Source organism: Trichomycterus rosablanca, chromosome 1 (assembly GCF_030014385.1).
Source record: "Trichomycterus rosablanca isolate fTriRos1 chromosome 1, fTriRos1.hap1, whole genome shotgun sequence".
Lineage (NCBI taxonomy): Eukaryota > Metazoa > Chordata > Actinopteri > Siluriformes > Trichomycteridae > Trichomycterus > Trichomycterus rosablanca.
This window is the reverse complement of record NC_085988.1, coordinates 86726829-86749359: the sequence shown is the minus strand read 5'-3', so window position 1 is coordinate 86749359 and position 22531 is coordinate 86726829. Positions and strand designations below refer to the sequence as shown.

The 22531-nt window shown below is 41.9% G+C and overlaps 1 protein-coding gene across 1 annotated transcript; it reads right to left on the bottom strand.

The window, feature by feature from the left end:
- Positions 1–2120: 2120 nt before the first annotated feature.
- Positions 2121–22161, bottom strand: LOC134316775 (myelin-associated glycoprotein-like). Its single transcript, XM_062997231.1, has 9 exons — positions 22089–22161; positions 14708–14774; positions 14260–14628; positions 13841–14149; positions 10527–10781; positions 8886–9188; positions 6732–6822; positions 6575–6676; positions 2121–2607 (listed from the first exon to the last, which is right to left on the bottom strand). Exons 2-9 carry the CDS (start codon positions 14751–14753, stop codon positions 2172–2174), a joined length of 1911 nt encoding a protein of 636 aa, XP_062853301.1. The 5' UTR covers positions 14754–14774; positions 22089–22161; the 3' UTR covers positions 2121–2171.
- Between the last annotated feature and the right edge of the window lie 370 nt (positions 22162–22531).

Below are 22531 nucleotides of genomic sequence, written 5' to 3'. Positions count from 1 at the left end.
CTTTTATTAAAAAATCTTATATCCTTAAAATCATTAAATAATAATAATAATAATAATAAAACTGTAAATTTTATAAAGATCAACAAACCTACAACCTAATAAATATAAACGTTTATTTTATTAATACAGAACAAGATCTGATGTAACAGAGCTGAACTTTTACAATGTAGACGAGCCAAGTGGTTAAGGTACTGGATTAGTAACCGAAAGGTGGCTGGTTCGAAACCCACCATCTCCAAAGGTTGCCACTGTTGGGCCCTTGAGCAAGGCCCTTAACCCTCAGTTGCTTAGTCTGTATACTGTCACACTACAGTAAGTCATTTTTAATAAAAGAGTCCACTAAATGCTGAACATGTAAATGTAAACTTTTAATATAAATATATAAACTAATAATTTATGATCAGTTAAAAGTTCCTGGATAATAAACAATAAAAGCAGTAAATCATTTATTATTTAAACTCTTTTATTTTTTATGTTTTACATTAAACTCACTCCAGAGTTCTTTATGACCCAAACCAGCACCATAAAGAGTGGAGTGGAGCTCAGATCAACCTGATCTTTAAGCTGTAGTTCTCACTGTAACCACTTGAGGTGCTACAACAACAAATCCCGACATCTACCGTTACTGTACAACTAAAATACATTTCAATCAAATCTCACTTCTAATTAAAACTCTCGCCTGTACAAATGTGGCTCATTTATAAAACTAACGATGCTTTTATTTACAAACACAAACAAACACAAACATAATGAATATTTTTATATTTAAATCCTCATCGTCTCTAAACATGCACACAGATAATAACACACTCAGTGTTTCAGCATTACCACAGTGAGAACACGCTTCCTCCAAAACTAAATCAATTAATCAATTAGCATTAATGATCCAGCAACACAACCTCTAACCTCTCAATGTAGTACCAAACACCACCACATGAACTCAACCCCCCACCGCACTGCCCCCCCGCTGGCAGCACTCGCTAGGTTGTTATTATTATACTATATACGATATAATAAAATTTAATGAGGGGGCCCAAAATAGTTTTTTGCACTGGGGCCCATGAGCTCCTAGTTACACCACTGTCGGGACCTTTACTGCCTTATACTCGGTGAATCCATCGCCAATCTGAATTTATTAATCAGTGATGTTTGGCAGCTGCAGCAAATTTCTTATAAAGCTTCTCATGCTAATAAAGCCACAAAGCTAAACGTAGATAAATGATGTGAAGCATCAAATTATAGAATGTTGTTGTTCATCTGTTGGATTATTTTCTTGCCTCATCACAGCATTTTATTTATTCTTCTCTCTTACTGAAGCATAAGAACCCAAACATAAGAACCCAAACATAAGAACCCAAACATAAGAACTCAAACATAAGAAACCAAAGAACCCAAACATAAGAACCCAAACATAAGAACCCAAACATAAGAACCCAGAGAACCCAAACATAAGAACCCAAACATAAGAACCCAAACATAAGAACCCAGAGAACCCCAACATAAGAACCCAAACATAAGAACCCAGAGAACCCAAACATAAGAACCCAAACATAAGAACCCAGAGAACCCAAACATAAGAACCCAAACATAAGAACCCAAACATAAGAACTCAAACATAAGAACCCAAACATAAGAACCCAAACATAAGAACCTAAACATAAGAACCCAAACATAAGAACCCAGAGAACCCAAACATAAGAATCCAAACATAAGAACCCAGAGAACCCAAACATAAGAACCCAAACATAAGAACCCAGAGAACCCAAACATAAGAACCCAAACATAAGAACCCAAACATAAGAACCCAGAGAACCCAAACATAAGAACCCAAACATAAGAACCCAGAGAACCCAAACATAAGAACCCAGAGAACCCAAACATAAGAACCCAAACATAAGAACCCAGAGAACCCAAACATAAGAACCCAAACATAAGAACCCAAACATAAGAACCCAAACATAAGAACTCAAACATAAGAACCCAAACATAAGAACCCAAACATAAAAACCCAGAGAACCCAAACATAAGAACCCAAACATAAGAACCCAAACATAAGAACCCAAACATAAAAACCCAGAGAACCCAAACATAAGAACCCAAAGTAAATGTAAAAATGCTTCTGACTGAGTTTTAAGCTGAACTTTTAAACCCATGCTGTTAAAATGATGATTTTAGACTTTTGGTAAAGGTTTAACCTGAGCGTAAAGTCCTTCAGGAGCGTCCGAGTGCTCCAGCTGATCAGGATCAGATCCGTTCTTCTGCTCATCCTGAATTCCAGCAACAACGTCCAAACCTGGACAAGCTGGATCCGTCTTCTGATGACGGACGATGTTTCCATATGTTGCCTCCTCTTCTGGAGACTCTTTTCTGTCCATGTTTACTTGGTTTTTAGTGCCAGTCTTTGCTAGCGGCTCAGGTTTAGCGGCTCCTTGGTCGGGGTGGTTCTGGACGGTGGCGTACTCTTCAGTGAGGGTTGAAAGACCTCTGATCTGTGTTCCTGACCCATTAGGAAAGTTGATGGAGGAGTAATGAAGAGAATCCGATGAAACGGTTTTGTTGGCATACAGAGAGTCACTGTCATATTCCTGACACAACACGGCCTGTGGGGTTTACAAGAAATAATATTCAGTATTTAATATGACCATAAATATGTGGACACTCCTCTGAAATATAAATAAACGTGCAATCTTCAAAAGGAAAACAATGACAGTAGAATAAATGATAGTGAGAAGCTCTGGGACTCTCAACATGTCAGTATCATACAGTGTCGCCCTCCAAGCATTCAGTTCTTTATACATTTCTGCCCTGCTAGAACTGAAGACCTGGATTTATGATGAAGGTAATGGAGAGACTTCTTGTGGTCCATCTCAGACCTCAGGTGACCACCTCCCTGAACCCACTGCAGTTCACCTACCACCATGAGGTTGGTGTTGAGGACGCCATCATCTACCTGCTACATCGAGCACACTGGCATTTAGACCTGGCTGCAGCTCTGTGAGAATTGTATTCTTTGATATCTCCAGAGCTTCAACACCATTTAGCCTTTAATGCTTAAAGAGAAGCTCCAAATGATGCATGTGGACACCTTCACAACCTCCTGGATTACTAGCTACCTGACAGACAGACCGCTGTTTGTGTGACTTAAAGGAGGTGCATCTGAAAAGGTGGTTTGCAGCATAGGAGCACCACAGGGGACTGTACTCTCACCTTTCCTCTTTACCCTGTATACCTCAGATTTCCAGTACAACTCTGAGTCCTGTCATCTACAAACGTTCTCAGACGTCTCAGCAGTGATGGGTGTATCAGTGGTGGAGATGAGAGTAAGTACAAGGATCTGGTCGGCCGCTTTGTCTCATGGTCCAGAAACGACCACCTTCTCTTAAATGTGGCCAAGATAAGGTAGATGGTCCTGGACTTCAGGAGGACCAGCACTGCTCTGAAACCCCTCTGTATCCTGGGGGAGGAGGTGGAGGTGGTGGAAAGTTACAAATACCTTGGTGTTCATCTTGACGACAGACTGGACTGGAAGTGTAACACCGAGGCTGTCTACAGAAAGAACCAGAGCAGACTTTATGTTTAAAGGAAGCTCAGGTCCTTCAATGTATACAGCAAGATGCTACATCATTTTTATCAGGCTGTTGTAGAAAGTGCAATTTTCTGGCAGAGCCAAAGACTCCAAGAAGCTGAACGAGCTCATAAGGAAGGCTGGATCTGCGCTGGGTTTTGAGCTAGATGTTGAGCAGATAATCTTGCACAAGCTGCTCAGTATAATGAACCACCACCACACACCCGTTACACGACCTGCCGATTATACAGCAAAGTACTTCCTGCTATAACGAGCGCTACAGGAAGTCATTTCTGCCCACAATGGCAATCTGAAATTACTCTTACTGGTGTGAGAGGAGGACGCAGAGCCTTTAATACCCACGAAAGACCACAAACCTTAGAGATGGTGCTAACTGATTTGCAATTTGCACATGATTCTGGTTTATCTGCACAGATTTAATTGCAAACACATCAATCAATCAATCAAATGATATCGACATTTCTGTTTGTTGTTGAAGCTTTTAATCCTTGCAGTGATGAGATTTAATCCCTAACCGTTTAATCAATAGTCCGGGAACTTAATTGCTAAACCAGCACCGTCCATAAACAATGTACAATAAAGCTGAACAGGTCAGGGTTAAAGGCCTTACTCAGGGGTCCAGTGTAGCAACTACAGGACCATCACACTGGTCTCACATGCTAACAAGATCCTGTTCTGAGTAACCCTGAAAAAGATGCAAACCTAGCTTGAAGAAGGATTACCCAAAACAAGCTGGATTTATACCAACAGGAGGCACACCGGGTCAGATCACAAACCTCCTGATTATGGTGGAACAAGCGAGAGAGAGGAACCAGGCACTGTATTTACACTGATCAGCCATAACATTAAAACCACCTCCTTGTTTCTACACTCACTGTCCATTTTATCAGCTCCACTTACCATATAGAAGCACTTTGTAGCTATACAATTACTGACTGTAGTCCATCTGTTTCTCTACATGCTTTGCTAGCTCCTTTCACCCTGTTCTTCAATGGTCAGGACCCACACAGGACCCCCACAGAGCAGGTATTATTTAGGTGGTGGATGATTCTCAGCACTGCAGTGACACTGACATGGTGGTGGTGTGTTAGTGTGTGTTGTGCTGGTTGAGTTTTTAAACACCGTGTCCACTCACTGTCCACTCTATTAGACACTCCTACCTAGTTGGTCAACCTTGTAGATGTAAAGTCAGAGAAGATCGCTCATCTATTGCTGCTATTCTCAGTCCAGCAGTGACAGTGAGGTGTTTAAAAACTCCAGCAGTGCTGCTGTGTCTGATCCACTCATCCCAGCACAACACACACTAACACACCAGCACCATGTCAGTGTCACTGCAGTGCTGAGAATCATCCACCTCCTAAATAATACCTGCTCTGTGGGGGTCCTGTGGGGGTCCTGACCATTGAAGAACAGCATGAAAGGGGGTAACAAAGCATGTAGAGAAACAGATGGACTACAGTCAGTAATTGTAGAACTACAAAGTGCTTCTATATGGTAAGTGGAGCTGATAACATGGACAGTGAGTGTAGAAACAAGGAGGTGGTTTTAATGTTATGGCTGATCAGTGTATAGACGTGAAGTCTGGACGCTGAAGAAAGATGCATTCAGGCTTTTGAGAACAAGACAAGGAAGATGATCACCACTGAGCGAGTGTACGAGACAGTCAGAACAGAAAAAGAGTTCCTGAACCACGTTAAGTCCCACAACTTCTGATACTGTGGGTGTGATGAGATCCCACATGACAATATTGTAGTGTTACTGTATGACAGGAGACGAGGAAGATCAAGAATAAGCTGGATTTACATGATCATGATGTGGATTATATAATCAGGGACGACACGAGACGTTGGAGAAAGCTGACCAATCTGTGCAGCCAACCATCACAAAGCCACAGCGGGGAACTAAACTGAGGTACATGAAGGTTTTTGTTCCAGTTTTCAGACAACAGTGACCCTCGTTCTCCACAAAAGTGTTGCTTTATTTATGAAGCTGGGAAGTCCAAGTTAAGCTCATAGCGAGGCATGTGTTCTGCTTTTCACCCACATACTGATGCAACAAAAAGGACCGAACAAAGATAGAAGGTTGTAGAAGGTCAACATTAAAAGTGCAGTTTATTACACACAGCACCATGAGAAGTATTCATGTCTTCTGGTTTTCTCCAGCTTTGCATAATTTTCACACTAAATGGTTTCAGATCCTCATACGACAAGCAGAACATGAGGGAACACCAAGTACCATTTTACATCAGTTTTTTATTAAAGGGAAAAAGGATACGCAACACCTTTATCACCCATGTGAAAAAGCTTTTGTTCTGTAAAACGATCGGGTGATTGTGCCACCTTGAGCAATAAGAACTGCAACAACACCCTTCTGATTACTGGAGATCTTTCACATCACTGTGGTGGAAGCTGTGGTGGAAGCTGTGGTGGAAGCTGTGGTGGAAGCTCTCAGTCGTCCCTGCAGAACTGCTCTGTCAGCCACACTTTCAGATATAACCCTGCCATTGAAAGTCTTTCTAAAGCTTCCTGATAGGTATTAAGTCCAGAACTTGACTGGGCCACTACAAAACCCTGATTTTCTGTACTATTGTGTTTGTATTTGTGTTATTTAGAGATGAACTTGCTCGTGTGCTTTGTATTATTGTATTATTTACAGGGGTGCAGCTGGGTGCTGATGAGGCGCCGTCCCATCAAATATTACACTAAAAAAAACCAACACAAAATAAAAAAGAACCAGGATAAACGATGTGCCAGCCCCGCCCGATCACCCATGAGTGCCTGACCTTTGTAATGCTTTTCCAAAATCTACTGAAAAGCTTTCCAGAAGAGTGGAGACTGGTATAGCAGCAAAGCAGCACCAAGCATCACTTGCAATAACATGTTTCTACCAGAGGGGGCTCTAACCCTACATACACTCACCTACTCACTTTCTTAACCGCTTATCCGATACAGAAGCAATCTACCACCCGACAGTATGTGTTTAATACTCACCTTGTCATTTAAAACCAGTCCTGCTGCACCTGCTCCAGACTGGGACGCTCTCTGCTGGGATTTCCTTAATGAATATAAAACAGGAGGAAGTTTTATTAGACTCTCTGAGAAATGTTCTGAAGTCTGAAACAAGTAAAATTTTAATTTATACAAACCTTATACAGAGACCTAAAACACACAGCACCCCCACTGCTGCAGCTCCCACCGCCACACCAATCAGCAACGAGTCAAGACTCAAACCTGAAGCTGAAATTATAATAATAATAATAATAATAATAATAATAATAAATACTACTACTACTACTACTAATAATAATAATAATAATAATAAATAAAGATAATAATAATGAATAAAGATAATAATAATAATAATAATAATAATATTTACAATAAGTTGCACAGCAGATTAGATAAAGTTCTTTAGTTTTTTATACATAATGATGATGTAGTGACGTGACCTGATGTGACTAAGTATGTGGACACCTGACCGTGAGATTGTAAGACAACACGTTATAAAAACCCTGAGCATCATGAGGAAGTTGCTGTAACAGCCTTGATTTAACTAGAAGACTAGTTGGGGTTGGGGGGGGGGTAGTTAGTGAGTGGTTAACGGGTGGTCAGGATTTAAGCTTTTTGCTGTGTTTTTCACGTCTCTTGTGTTAACAGGAAGCTCAGCTTGAGGTCAGCATTGACTTTCTGTTTTTGTGAGTGTAAAACGGTTTTACATGCAGAATTTAAAATGTACAAAAGTATGTGGACACCGCTCCTAATGATTAAATTCAGATGTTTTAGCCACACCCCGTGCTAATTGTCGTGTCTAATAGAAGCACCTTTATATTCTCTTTTAAATAATGAAACTCTGCCTCAAAAAGGTCACAAAGAGTGTGTAAGGAGGAGACTGGTCAGAAAAGCAACCAAGAAGCCAAAAGCGTCTCTAAAGGATCGTTTATAGGAACAGCTGAAGCAGGACGAGCACCAGCCGGGACTCTAAACTCAGCTGGAAATAAAGCTGGAGTCTGGAGTTTACCAAAAGGCATGATGGAGACAGCAAACATGAGAAATCGAGGTTTTGGCCTTTCTGCAAAGTGCTAGGTCAGAAACCGGTCACTACTTATGACCTGAGAACCACAATCCTCACAGTGAAGCATGGTGGTGGTAGCATCACTTAGAAACCGGTCAGATCAACAAATAAGATTAATTAAATCAAACACGGCACAGAAAATCTTCAGTCTGCAGGAGACTGAGGAGAAGGTTCACCTTCCACCAGCACAACAACCATGAACACAAAGCTCAGACCTGATAAACTGCTCTTCACCAGCATTTTCCATCCAATCTGAAAGAGCAATTTTGCTAAGAATCCAGATGTACAAAGCAGACAGAGATCTACTCCAGAGGACCTGCAACTGTAATTACAGCCTGAAGAGGTTTAGCCAAGTACTAAACTAGCAGGTTAATCCTTATGCAACCAACCAATGTCTGCTTTTGTTTTATTTACATTTGTGTCACAGTAATAAAAATCTTTTGCACGTTTTAAAGAGTTTAAAATACAGAATTACCAACTGTAGCAACACAATATTAAAAGGTTTGAGGTGTGGGGGTGAATACTTATGCACAGCATTGTGTAATGAGCAGGAATGGTAAACATTTACCACTAAATAGTAGATATGAGTACTGTGTCAAATATCTGTGTCTAATATGGTTATTGTTTTATGGTCTGCAAGTAACACTTTATTCAGCTAAACAATGTGTACTTGAAGTACTTGAAACTCCAGAGCCCCGAACTTAACCCCATTAAACACCTTTGGGATAAATTAGAATGTTAATAGCATGCCAGGTCTTCTTGTCCAATATCAAGCACAAGCTCAAGAGACTAGACTGACATTCCAGCACTGTACAAGTACATATCAAACAAAACCATGTTCATCCAGGACCAGAACACAAGTGCAAACAACACAGTACACACAGTGCAGATAAAACAAACACTCCAATAAATACAAGGGACATTTTATAACCTAAAACAGTGAAGAAGTTGGGACCAAACGATGAGTGTAGGTGTCGGCCAGTACACTGTACTGATTACATGTAAAAACACATATTTTGACCATTAACATGCTTTTTTGAAAACCCTTTCCATAGGAGCGGATGCTGTTATAGTTGCCAAAGGAGGCGGTTTGATTATAACATCTTGTTAGCCTTAGATGTGGCCGATACTCAATAATTAGGAGGGGTGTCCACATACTTTTGGCCACATGGAGTATTTCTCCAGTAACTCTTGGTTAGGAAGTAGGAACAGAACGGGTGTTCCCTACCTGCAGATGAATTAGGAACCTGAGCTCCACCAATAAAGGAGAAGATCTGAGTGGCCACGCCCAGGTGATTGGTGCCAACACACTGCAGGATGGGCGTGGCCTTTGTCTGTGGTAGACGGACGGATATAGAGCTGTTTAAAGTCACGTTGCTCACAGACTCTTGGATGGTCGATTCATTTGGGAGAGTTTGATCAGAGAGACGCCACTCCAGTTTGGGAGAGGGGTAACCATGGACCACACAGAAGCACTGGATGGAGGTCTGGTTGGTGTTACAGCTGGAGGAGAAAGAGATCTGAGGAGCGTCTGAAACACAAAACCAAATCCAAAACATGGAACTTTTCCTTTGGTAAACTGATGATGCTTTTATTTAGATCCAGAAAAGATCAAATTCAGCTCAAATCAACCTGGAGACAAAATGTGACAAAATGTCCTGCTCTCCAGTCCTGAGATTCAGATCACTGCAGGGTTTGGAACTCATTCCATTTAACACCCCTAAACCTATCGACTGATTTGGGTCGGACTGAATAGGAAACTTGTTCCCACTGGCCGACTGTGGGCTTTAGAAAGTACCATATAAAACCCACAGGAGCCCGGGATGAGTTACCCCATACCTGACCCAGCAAGCAGTAAGAAATGGGGCAGAACAGGTACAAAAAAACATGTTTGGGTTCTTTCTATGTCCTGTTGACACAGCGCTTTAAGGATAAGCAGAGATGATGGTGGTGATGATGATGGTTAGTGTTACCCCAGTAAGAGTCTTCATGATGTTAGTCTGTCTAAGGTTTCTCACCAGGCTGAATCAGGACTAAACATAAGGGGTTAACACACTTCTATTTAAGATCTTTATGTTCTTACCGGATGTTCAAACTTCAAACCCACGTCACAAACTTCTGCTTTTATTTTAAAATAAACGACTCCAGAACTTTCAGAAGCACATCAGTACCAGTAATCAGTAAAGAATAAAACACAAAGAATTTAATCCTCACTGACCACGAGAGATTCTCACCTAAATACTGGACATCCAGGCTCACATGTTCCTGGGTATCATAGAAGTTAACCAGTGTCCACATTTAACCCTAGTTAAGTTCTGCTTCATGTGCACCCAGGGTATAACTCCAAATAATTTCAGGAACGCTCCTCTCCCTAAACTACAAACGACTTTATCTCATTCAACACCTCCCACCTCACCCCAAAGTTCTACAATTCCATGTTAACGACTACAAAAGATCACAGCTTTGCAACTTTAGGCCCCAGGATTATTTGTCTATGAGTGCAGATTACATGGAACAGTGGTCTCATGTCAGGAGGGAAAGGAAACTAAAACAGAACTTTATGCTGAGAGAAAGAAACACAGGGTGGTGAACATCTCATGACAGATACACCAGATGTAACTCCACAATGTTCAACAAGCTCATGATCAGGCTGTCCAGATACTTTTGACCACATCATTTGTTTATTACTGAATATACACTGGCAGAGTTTCTGCAGAAATGGAGATGCTGGGTCAGTTAAAAAACAATGATCATGTTTATACTCTAATAATAATTCCACCTCCCAGCTCAACAAGAGCACACCTAGAGCACGAGAACATGTGGAGATGTTCCATTCTGAAAGAGGTGTTAGAACGTTTATTGTACTCACACTGAAGATCCAGGTAGCTGGACGAGTTCTGATCTCCATGCTGGTTTTGAGCTCTACAGTATAAACCATGGTGGGTCTCATCAGTCTTGTTGATGATCAGATGGTTCCCGGTTCCGATCTGCTCTCCGTTCTTTCTGTACCAGGTGTAGTTCAGCACTGCTGGGTTGGCATCACTGCTGCAACTCAGATTCACTGAGGAGCCCAGGAGAACCTGAGCTGATGGAGATACCTTCAGCGTGGTGTTTTTAGGAGCATCTGAGGAGAAATATTCTCACATGAATTTATCTTCAAACTAACAGCAGGTTAAAATCATCCAGATCATCAGAATCACTGAACTGGGCAGTTTCTCCCACTGAATTTTTGGGCAGTTCCTCTCATTCCTCTTTGCAGAACCTCTCAAGCTCCATCAGGTTAGATGGAGAGCGACAGTGCACAGGCATTTTCAGATCTCTCCAGAGATGTTCAATCAGGTTCAGATCTGAGCTCTGGCTGGGCCACTCAAGAACATTTACAAGAACTTTGTTCTCCTGGCTGTGAGCTTCGAAGTCGTTGTCATGTTGGAAGGTAAACCTTCACCCCAGTCTAAGGTCTAGAGCGCTCTGGAGCAGGTTATCATCAAGGATCTGGGTGTACTGAGCTGCATTCATCTTTCCTTCTATCAGGACTAATCTCCCCGATCCAGCTGTTGAAAAACATCCCCACATCATGATGCTGCCACCACCATGCTTCACTGTAGGGATGGCATTAGCCAGGTGATGAGCGGCGCCTGGTTTCCTCCAGACGTGACGCTTGGTATTCAGGCCAAAGAGTTCAATCGTTGTTTCATCAGACCAGAGAATCTTGTTCCTCATGATCTGAGAGTCCAGACGGGTCGTCATGTGCCTTTTACTGAGGAGTGGCTTCCGTCTGGCCATACAAGTCTGATTGGTGGAATGCTGCAAAAATGGTCGCCAATCTGGAAGGTTCTCCTCTCTCCACAGAGCAATGCTGGAGCTCTGTCAGAGTGACTATCGGGTTCTTGGTCACCTTCCTGACTGAGGCCCATCTTCCCCAGTCGCTCAGATTGGCCGGCGTCCAGCTCCAGGTCATCCCACCTGGCCTGGACATGTATCAGTTTGCCTACCGACCAAATCGCTCCACACCGCGCTGACACATCTGGAGGAACCTGATTTCATTTGTGGACTTCAGCTCCGCATTTAACACGATCATCCCCCATAAACTGGTCAGCAAAGTGGTGAACCTGGGCCTGAATTCCTCAATGTGTACCTGGATCATGAACTTTCTCACTGGACGTCCACGACAGGCCAGAATTGGCAACCACACCTCCTCCACCCTCATCCTAAACACAGGAACTCCGCAGGGTTGTGTGTTAAGCCCTATGCTTTTCACACTCTTTACACAGGACTGTACCCCCAATCACAATTCCAACATGATAATTAAATTAGCAGATGACACAACAGTAGTCGGACTGATCTCCAACAATCAGGAGATGGCCTACAGGCAGGAGGTAGCTCACTTGTCTGATTGGTGTAGATTAAACAACCTGGCTCTTAACACCTCTAATACAAGGGAGATCGTCATCAACGTTTGAAGAACAAAGGAGATAGACCACCGCCCCCTGCACATCCATGGAGACGAGGTGGAGATGGTGAAAAGCTTGAAGGTCCTCGGAGTCTACGTGGACGGTTAACATCTCACACCTGATTAAGAAGGCTCAACAAAGACTCTTCTTTCTCAGGAAGCTGAAAAAGCCCAAACTACCACAGAAACTACTAGTAAACTTTTACTAGAGCACAATAGAAAGTATTCTGACCAGCAGTGTCACAGTGTGGTATTCAAGCTGCACCGCCGCCGAGCGTAAGGATCTGCATCGCGTAGTGAAAACAGCTCAGCGCATTTTTAGCACAGAACTTTCACACCTGGACGTGTTGTATGCTGGCCGACTGAGGACACACACTGTTCCAGCTACTACCATCAGGTGAACGATTCAGGACAATAAAAGCTTCCATCACACACCACAGAACTGAAAAGGACCGAGCACACACACACACACTCACAAACACAGGACTACGGGTCACACACGGACTATGCAGCATTTTACACACAGTTAGTATTTAATATTTAAAGCTACAATGTAAATTTACTTAAGTGTGCAAAGTTTTTTTTAATCTTATTTTTAGTGTAAATAATTTTTTTTGTGATTACTGTTACTGTCTTTTCTCTACTGCTGCTACTCTATCGGAGAGATGCCATTCGAAATTTTATTGTACCTGTGTGTAGTGACAATAAAGATTCTATTCTATTCTATTCTCGAGTCCTGGTGGATCCAAACTTCTTCCACTTACAAATGATGGAGGCCACTGTGCTCACTGGGAGCTTCAATGTTGCAGAGATATGATCCTGTCTCTGAGGTCTACAGATGGTTCCTTGGACTTCATGGCTTGGTTTGTGCTCTGACATGCACCATCTACCATGAGACCTTAAATAAACGGGTGTGTGCCTTTCCAAATCATGTCCAATCAACTGAATTGACCACAGGTGAACTCCAATCAAGTTGTAGAATCATCTGAAGAATGATCAGTGGAAACAGGAGGCACCTGAGCTCAATTTTGAGTGTCATGGCAAAGGCTGTGAAGAATTTTTTCATTTGTCATCATGGGGTAGAAAAGGAAACTAAAACAGAACTTTGGTGAACATCTCATGACAGATACACCAGATGTAACTCCACAATGTTCAACAAGCTCGTGATCAGGCTGTCCAGATACTTTTGACCACATCATTTGTTTATTACTGATTACGCTGGCAGAGATTCTGCAGAAATGGAGATGCTGGGTCAGATAAAAACAATGATCATGTTTATACTCTAATAATAATTCCACTTCCCAGCTCGACATGAGCACACCTAGAGCACAAGAACATGTGGAGATGTTCCATTCTGAAAGAGGTGCTAGAACCTTTATTGTACTCACACTGAAGATCCAGGTAGATGGACGAGTTCTGATCTCCACGCTGGTTTTGAGCTCTACAGTATAAACCATGGTGGGTCTCATCAGTCTTGTTGATGATCAGATGGTTCCCGGTTCTGATCTGCTCTCCGTTCCTTCTGTACCAGGTGTAGTTCAGCACTGTTGGGTTGGCATCACTGCTGCAACTCAGATTCACTGAGGAGCCCAGGAGAACCGGAGCTGATGGAGATACCTTCAGCGTGGTGTTTTTAGGAGCGTCTGAGGAGAAACATTTTCACATGAATTTATCTTCAAACTAACAGCAGGTTAAAATCATCCAGATCATCAGAATCACTGAACTGATCTTACACAGAACATGAAGAGCAAACGAACTCTGAGCTGATCTGATGTTCTTGTTCTCCAGCTGGTAGGTGATGTTGCAGGTGATATTGAGGCCGTGATGCAGGTGAGAAGCTCTAAATTTCAGTGTAGAGGAACTGAAGGTGATGTTCTGGTTCTGCTTTAGAATTTTCTCCTCAGGCAGGAAGCTCCATGTGAAATTCGGGACGTTAGGACATGAAGACGGAGCAGAACAAAACAGACTTACTGAAGTTCCCTCCAGAACCTCCTTCTGCTCCTCCATCTGATTCTCCTTATACAGGGTCACTGAGGGAGAAGCTGAGATGAACACAGATGGAGAATCAGATTAGATCTGAATCTGATCCAGTGAAGGATCAGTGCAGTTACAGACTCTCTGTACATGCTGTAGGTGGCGCTATGATACTTACTCAGGTTACTTCTCACGACTATGGAAACAATTCCTTCAGTAAAATCCCATTTCAGAGCTCCTGTTTCTTCTATTCTGAACATATAATTTCCAATGTTGCTCTCACTGATGTTGTAGAAGATGGTGGTGCAGTTTTTCTGTTTCAGATCTCCTCTCATTTCTCCTTTAATCTGGTTTTTGGTTTGCTTGGAGTTAAAAACTTCAGTGTAGGGGTTTATATTTACTTTTTTCCAGATTCCTGTAAGATTGTTCTGTAGGTTTGTATTATATTTCTCTTCAATCTGAAATGTACAGGGTAGAAGAACGCAGCTTCCACTCAGAGCTTCAACCTTCTGTGGTAGATCGATGGAGAATTTTTGACACAAAACAGCTGTGACACAAAAACCCACAGAAAGTTGAATATAGTAAATAAATGAAAGTAAAGGTAATAATAAAATAAAGAATCAAACCTTGGAGGAAAAGAGACGTGATGATGAATTTCACTGCTGCTTCCATCTCTGTTCAGATCAGAATCACCTGCAGACGAGAGAATCAGGTGAGAAATAAACGTCTCTCAGGTTCAGATCAGCAATGAGTTAAAACAACATGTTTAATTAGGAGGGGTGTCGGCTTGTTCCCCCTGCTGTTAATTAGATCAGCTTGTAATGCAGGTAGTTTAGAGGGAGTCAATTCCCAAACAGGCCAAGAAAATCCTAGACGTGAAATAAATCCTGTTCCTGGTGCACGTCATTTACTTTCTCAAGAGAGTTTACTGTAATGCAGAGATGTTCACATCACACTAGAGTTCGAGTCAAGTCACGAGTCTTTAGGCTAGAGTCCGAGTCAAGTCACGAGTCTTTAGGCTAGAGTCTGAGTCGAGTCACGAGTCTTTAGGCTAGAGTCCGAGTCAAGTCACGAGTCTTTAAACTAGAGTCCGAGTCAAGTCACGAGTCTTTACGCTAGAGTCTGAGTCGAGTCACGAGTCTTTAGTCTAGAGTCTGAGTCAAGTCACGAGTCTTTAGGCTAGAGTCCGAGTCAAGTCACGAGTCTTTAGGCTAGAGTCCGAGTTGAGTCACGAGTCTTTAGCCTCCTGAGACCCGGACTTTTGCTTGGTGTGCATTTTTAATTTCTCCTAGCTATTTGGGACTAGTAGGACCTAACAAGCACAAAAACTAAACTTTGTCTTTGTACAGGAAGTCGTTTTTGAAAAAAAATGTCCTCATATGGGGACAGTAGTTTATTTTAACATTTAAAAATGATCCTTGCCATTTGGGATCAGAAGGACCCAATTAGTCCAAAAACAAAATTTTAGCTTTCTACAGTAAGTAGTTCTCCCAAAAAACAATGTCCTCTTATGAGGACAATAGGTCTATCTTACTGTGTGATAAAATAAAGAAACAATTGGCTAACAAAGTACAAAACTGTTTATTTCAAACTGTAAACATGAGGATACAAAAACAAAAGTGCAAACAATGCAAACTGTGTATTTCAAGCCCTAAACATGGCTATGCAATAGTGCAAATATTATTATTGTAAAGTTATGAGTAAGTAGCTGACAAATGTGCCAGTGAGTCAATGAGTAAAAAATACAATATTTGTCTCTGAAATGCAGTAAGTAGAGGCATAAAATATGGTAAAGTAAAATTAAAGCACAAATAAATAAAAATGTGTACTTTAGTACAGTACTTGACTAAATGTACCAAAATCAACACCCTACATCACATATGAAACTAAGAATGCACAAAAACACGCCCAATTAAAAACAATAGTGCAAACAATGCCAAATAATCACCCAATGTACTTTTTTTTAAGGAAGCATCCATAACACTTGTTACCCCTTCCAAAATGCTGCAAAACAGTTACAGATTGAGTTAAAATTGTTCATTTCAATACCTGAACACAGCTGTGTAGAAACAAAAAAATACAAAATAATGTCTATTTCTTTCCCTTAGCAGCCTTTTTTCCCCCCTCTTGCCTTCTCTTACTAGCTTCTTCTAACAAATTACTCTCCAGAGAGCAGTCTGTCTGCCTGTCTGGAACAGTCCTACTTGCCCAAGTGAAATGCTGCATAACAGTTGTGTCCACTCTGCAAGCAGAGAAAACACATTGCACGTCATACACTGCACACGAGACTTCCCAGAGCAGCCTTATCCTCTGCAACGCATTGGGTTTTTCAGGTCGACCATCTCTGGTAGATGTACAGCAGAAGTAGTGCGTACTGAGACATGGGGGACTGGAGTGACCCGAGATCTTTTGCTTGGTTGTGGATGATGTGCATTCTCCTCCTCTGCACCTGCAACATGAGCGTCACACTTGTTGAGGAACACCTGAGTCACTTCCATGTGAAACTCAAGGAACTTCTTGATGGCCCTTCTTGGGGTAGCATTTTCCTGGTTATCTCGGCAATACAGCAGCCAGCTGTTGGCAAGAGCGAGATCAGTGAAGTGCATCAGCATCTGAATTGTCCACTTCTTGGTTCGGACACTCATTCGGTAGTGGCTCATCATCCGGTCTGCCAAGTCAACCCCACCCATCTTGGAATTGTACTCACGCACGATGCTTGGGCGTCTAACAGTCACATATTGTTTTTCTTTCTTGGACCACCACTGGCAGGTGTCCTCTGGCTGTTCAGCATGAACGACAGAAAGCATCACAACCGGCTTGTTGTCATACCACTTAACTACACATAGTTTTCCATCTCCTCTAGTAACTGATGCTGAGGCACCTCTCCCTTGCTCTTTCATTGTTTGGTCACTTGGGAGCTTCTCCAGTGCTTTGGGGACCCGGTTCTTCATCACTGTACCAGTCAGGTACACCTGCTTGTCCAGCATGTGATCAACAGCTGTTATGCTTGTGAAGAACTGATCACAATACACTTTGCTACCAGGATGCAGGGTTTCAGACAGATGTGCGATGACCAAGGTTCCTAAACCCAATCCTTCTGTGTTTGGAACCTGTGGACCCAGTGCCTTTGCACCTTGATAGACATCAAAGTCCAGCACAATACCATCTGCTGATGCCAGCACGAAGTTCTTCATTCCAACTGGGTTGGGCTTCAGTGGCACATACTGTCGAAATGGACAGGCTCCAGTAAATGGGATCATCTGCTCATCTATCGAGACACATTCCGGTCGAGCTTGAAGGTGGCAGCCTTTGAGTATTCAATCCATAAAAGGTCTCACCTTCCAGAATTTGTCAGTTTTCCTCTTGTCTTCTGAAACGTCATTATCAATGACTACTTTCAGATGGCTCCTCAGTTTGAAGAATCGATCACGTGTCATTGTGTCACTAATGGCAGGGATTCGTAGTGCATTGGACCAGAACATCCTTGTTTGTGGGTAAGGCACGCAGGACATCATGATTGCTGCTCCAAAAAAGTGATACATTTCATCAACCGAAGAGTTGAGATACCTCCCACTGTTAGCAAGTGATGTGGCATTTGTGCAGTCAGCAAGGAGTTTCATCAGCTCTGTGTCCATGTACTGCTCCACATAATCCAGTGGCTGCCAATCTGCTCGCTCATCAGGTTTATCATCTTCACCCTGAAACTGGACTAAGTCTGGGGTAAATGGAGCAGACTTCCAGAGCTGTTCACGTCCATTTCTAGGTCCTGCCCTAGGCTTGCCACGTCCTAGCTCACCCAAGTCACATTCATCATTCTCAACACGCTGTGGTTTACGCCCACGTTTATGCACATGTCGTTGTGGTTCACTCTCATTATCGCTGTTGCTATCTTCAGTGAAGTGGTGATCAGATTCTGCTGCATCAGGTGGTACATAATCTTCATCTGTATCAGATTCTGGTGAATCATTAGGATGTTGTTCCACAGGCCTGAGGTCAGAAACTAGTAAATTACATGGAATGCATTCCTCCACAGCAGGATCACCATCTTCACCATCTGATAAATCTTCAATGTCAGAATTATCTACAATTGCATTAAGCAATCGTTCTGCTTTTGACATTGAAACTCTCCCTGTAATGATAAAATGAAGCACAACCAATGACGTAATGTAGTCCCAATGTCCTCAAACGAGTACTTCATTTTTACGGATGTTATATCTTTCTATTATTGCTAAAATTTGTCAAAAATGCATGCCATATGAAGCTAGAGCTGTTATTGTACATAAATAAACTAGTTTTGAACATAAAATTTGATGAGATTTTTTACCTGGCCCATGTTTCTGTCTAGACTGGCTGTAGAAACTTTTTAGTGGGATTCCCGCCATCTTGTTTTCAATCAGTTGAGTGTAATGTTGTCATGTGACCACTAGATGGTATGGGCAGTGTCTCCATATGAGGCCAAAGGGTCAACGTTTTAAAAAATTAAGTATCATGGTGCAGAAAAGCAGAAATGTCCGCATATGAGGACGCAGGGTCTCAAGAGGTTAGGCTAGAGTCTGAGTCAAGTCACGAGTCTTTAGGCTAGAGTCCGAGTCGAGTCACGAGTCTTTAGGCTAGAGTCCGAGTCGAGTCACGAGTCTTTAGGCTAGAGTCCGAGTCAAGTCACAGGGCAGTGATAGCTCAGTGGTTAAGGTACTGGACTAGTAAACAGAAGGTTGCCGGTTCAAGCCCCACCACCACCAAGTTGCCACTCTTGGGTCCCTGAGCAAGGCCCTTAACCCTCAATTGCTCATCGTGTTCAGCTCATTGTGTAAGTCGCTTTGGATAAAAGCGTCTGATAAATGCTGAAAATGTAAATGTAAATGTAAAGTCACGAGTCTTTAGGCTAGAGTCCAAGTCAAGTCACGAGTCAATATAATAAACACAAAACATATATTATAAATGTAGCGTAGAAATAAAGAAATAATCTGTAAGTTCAGATAAAAACAACAACAGATTAGCGAGTGTATTTAGCCGTTTTACTTCGTGTCTTTACTTTCCTCCTCATTGTGTAAATGAATGTAATTTCTGTAACAAGAAGGTTCCAGTTAAAAGCTTCAACTGATACGTTTTGTTTTCATTACAGAACAAAAGCGCTCGATAAATCACGGCACAGCGGCCAAAATCCCAAACACAGCAAAAACCATCATAACCGCTGCTTACCTTAGCTTCTGTTCTTCCAGATGCTATTACATTTATAAGCGTGTGTCCCATTAGGAACAGAATCCGTTATTTTGTAAACGTGCTTATAATTAAAAACCTCCAAACTTTTCCCGGTGGTGAAGTAAAACAGGAAGTGGTTAGAAAGCCGATCGAGCGTTTCATTACCACGTCATCTGTGTGACGCAAACTGAATAATTTCGTTTTGTGTAGTCTGAGTCATTTGAAACGAGTCCGAGTCGAGTCTGAAGTCTCTGTGTGTGCAACTTACATGCTACTCGGACTCGAGTCCCCATCTCTGGTTTAATGACCCTTTACAGACCAGAGGGCTACAAAATGACTGATGTTTTTATATTTAACAGCACTATAGAACGTAGGAATGTTTGACCTTATTAGCTATTTTAACTTTATAATTTTTATTAGAAGATTTTTCTAATGATTCACACAGTACAAAAACGAACAGACTGCTTCTCATTATCACTCTAACTCAATCAACAATAAACAAATAAATCTACTCTAATCAATCAAAATTTTTCCTCTCATATTTCTTTTCTGCTGGACACAATAAACACACTGATTCACCACCCTGTTTTGGGATTAGATGACCACTGTGAATCTTTTCCTAATTTCTTTAGCACTAACATTACCCCCCTATACCACCACCGATCTACCAACATTCATCCTCATGCTCTACACTAACATGTTAACATGACACATGATGATGAACACTTTAATCCAGCCACCTCATTTCATTCAGTACATCACAAGCCGGGCTCACACAGGGAACAGGATCACGTATCACTAATGTCTGTTATTCCCTGTGTCTGTGTGGGCGCCCGGCATATATTAAGCTGCTCTCTCTTTTATCTCTCTTGTCTGAAAACATGAGTTATCACACATCGGTGGACTGAGTAGCTGGTGTTGTGTGTTTTATGTCATTATCTCCTACTTTCCCCTATAGTTGTGTTTCATTGGGGTCGACTGAACCACCACCCACTTTTCAGCTATCAGGGAGATAATTATGAGCTCTAACTCCTCTCGTCTATTAGATCCTGTCTCTACTGTCCTCTTTCAAACGTCAGTCACCATTTTACATGGTTTTCATTGTGATTCTGATGACACCCAGATCTATATCAGTCCTTCCTCTTCACAGCTCAGCCAGTAGGGTATATATTCACACTCACTAGTCACTTAATACTAATATCTTAAAATTTCAACAATATTTTGACTTAAGAACGAGGGAGCATCCGATGCTACCTTAGCGGTGAAGGCAATTACAGCATTCAGTGCAGCACAACTTTTCTCACAGAAAAATAAAAAACATGGCGGACGCTGCAAAGAAACGAGTTATTTTCATACGTAAATAAATTATTATTGATTTTTAATTAGTATAAATGTGTACAAGTGTTTTTATTTGCAGGTTCGAGCTCGTCAGGGACAGTTTAACCTTTTTCAGTACACAAAGGGAGATGTTAGTTGACATGCTAGCACACTGTGCCACCCCATCTCATTGGTTTGAATGGCATGATGCTAATTGTGTTAGCTTAGTTAGTGAAAACTGATGTTATCGCTTTCCAAGTTTGTTTGTTTGTTAACTGAGATTTTAACGTCATGTTTTACACTTTTGGTTCCATTCATGACAGGAACGGTAGTTACTCAGTACACAAGGTTATATCAAACACAGTCATGGACAATTTAGTGTCTGCAATTCACCTCACTTGCTTGTCTTTGGACTGTGGGAGGAAACCGGAGCTCCTGGAGGAAACCCACACAGACACGGGGCAGAAAGGTCCTTCTTGCTGTGAGGCGACAGTGCTACCCACCGAGCCACCGTGCCGCCCTCGCTTTCTAAGTAGCAAATGACTTATTAGAATCCTCTCCACTGAGGCAGCTGCCTGTGTAGGCAGTAAGACAGCAAGGCAGCTCACTAGGTTTTTAAACACACACATAGTCAATAATGTCGTTGTAGTCAAGTCAAGTCAAATTTATTTATATAGCGCTTTTTACAGTAGACATTGTCTCAAAGCAACTTTACAAAATCCAGTACCAACAGATAAAAAAAAAACCACATCCGGCAGGAGCAGTATTGTTGGCACGGCAGTAGAAGTCTGGCCGGATAGTAGCACAGCTGAATTTTTAACCTGAATCTCAGTGGTGGTGGGATACCGTAATAATACACCGTTATTTCACTGATATTATCACTTTATAAAGGTGAGGATTAAGGATACATGTAGGTACGACCCTCCTCGATCAGGGTGGGGTCCGCAGCAGTGGATAAAATATACAGCTGGGTCACTGGATATGACGTAATCAGGGTAAAAGGTAAAATTGCAGGAATATGGAAAGAGGGCTGGTGGGGTTGGGATATAAACCGATAAACAGGGTAAAGTTTATGAATAAGGGTGTGGTTAAAGGTACAGTTGAGAGTAGGGGTTAGGGTAAGGGGGTAGTTTGAGGATAGGATTAGTATTAAATAGGGTTTAAAGCTTATAGGGTCTAAATTTGAGTTATTTAGATTTTATACTATAAACGGTTTCACAGTAACGAGGAATATTGTGACGTATCGGGTGTAACGGACTGTAAAGCTTCACACCGCAATACTTCTCTACTTGCAGCTTCTGTGATCAATCCCACCAATCCCGTTTCTGCAGTAATAAATATGATCTGATTACTTCTGTCTGTCTGAGGGAATAATAGATCGTTGTTCCTGTGATCAGATTCCACCGATCGATTTAATTATTAATCATTAATAAAGAAAAATCTGATCTGCGTGTTTGTACTCGAGTAAAAACGTTAATAATAAAAACTCACCTGAGCCAACAGACCACTGATCCACATCCAGCTGCAGAGACGATAGTGATCCTTACACACCCAAGTCTGATCAAGTCTACAGTTCTGAAGTGTCACCAGGTCCAGAAAACACGCGGTTATCTTATCACACCAACCCTCACATACAAATATATTTACATATACACACACACACACAGTATATATTTATATACTTCCTCTTCAACTTCCTCACACACACACACACACACACACACTCAGCCGTTAGCAGTCAGGCAAAGTGACTTACAGAATACAGTCTAAGCACTTGTGGGTTAGGGGCCTTTGGGGTGTGAACCAGCAACCTTATGCTAATTAGTCTAGTACTTTAACCGCTAGGCTACATCTGCTCTGCACAACTGCACACGCAGCATTTAGCAGATACAGGGGTTGGACAAAATAACTGAAACACCTGGTTTTAGACCACA

Bases quoted from the DNA above. Each gene is read 5' to 3' on its own strand.
- LOC134316775 (XM_062997231.1), bottom strand. From the start codon at position 14,753: ATGGAAGCAGCAGTGAAATTCATCATCACGTCTCTTTTCCTCCAAG. The intron at 10,782-13,840 runs GTAAGATCAGTT...ATTTCTCCTCAG, and splicing joins GTTTGCTCTTCATGTTCTGT to ATGCTCCTAAAAACACCACG. The intron at 6,677-6,731 runs GTTTGTATAAAT...TTTCTCAGAGAG, and splicing joins GTTTTAGGTCTCTGTATAAG to TCTAATAAAACTTCCTCCTG.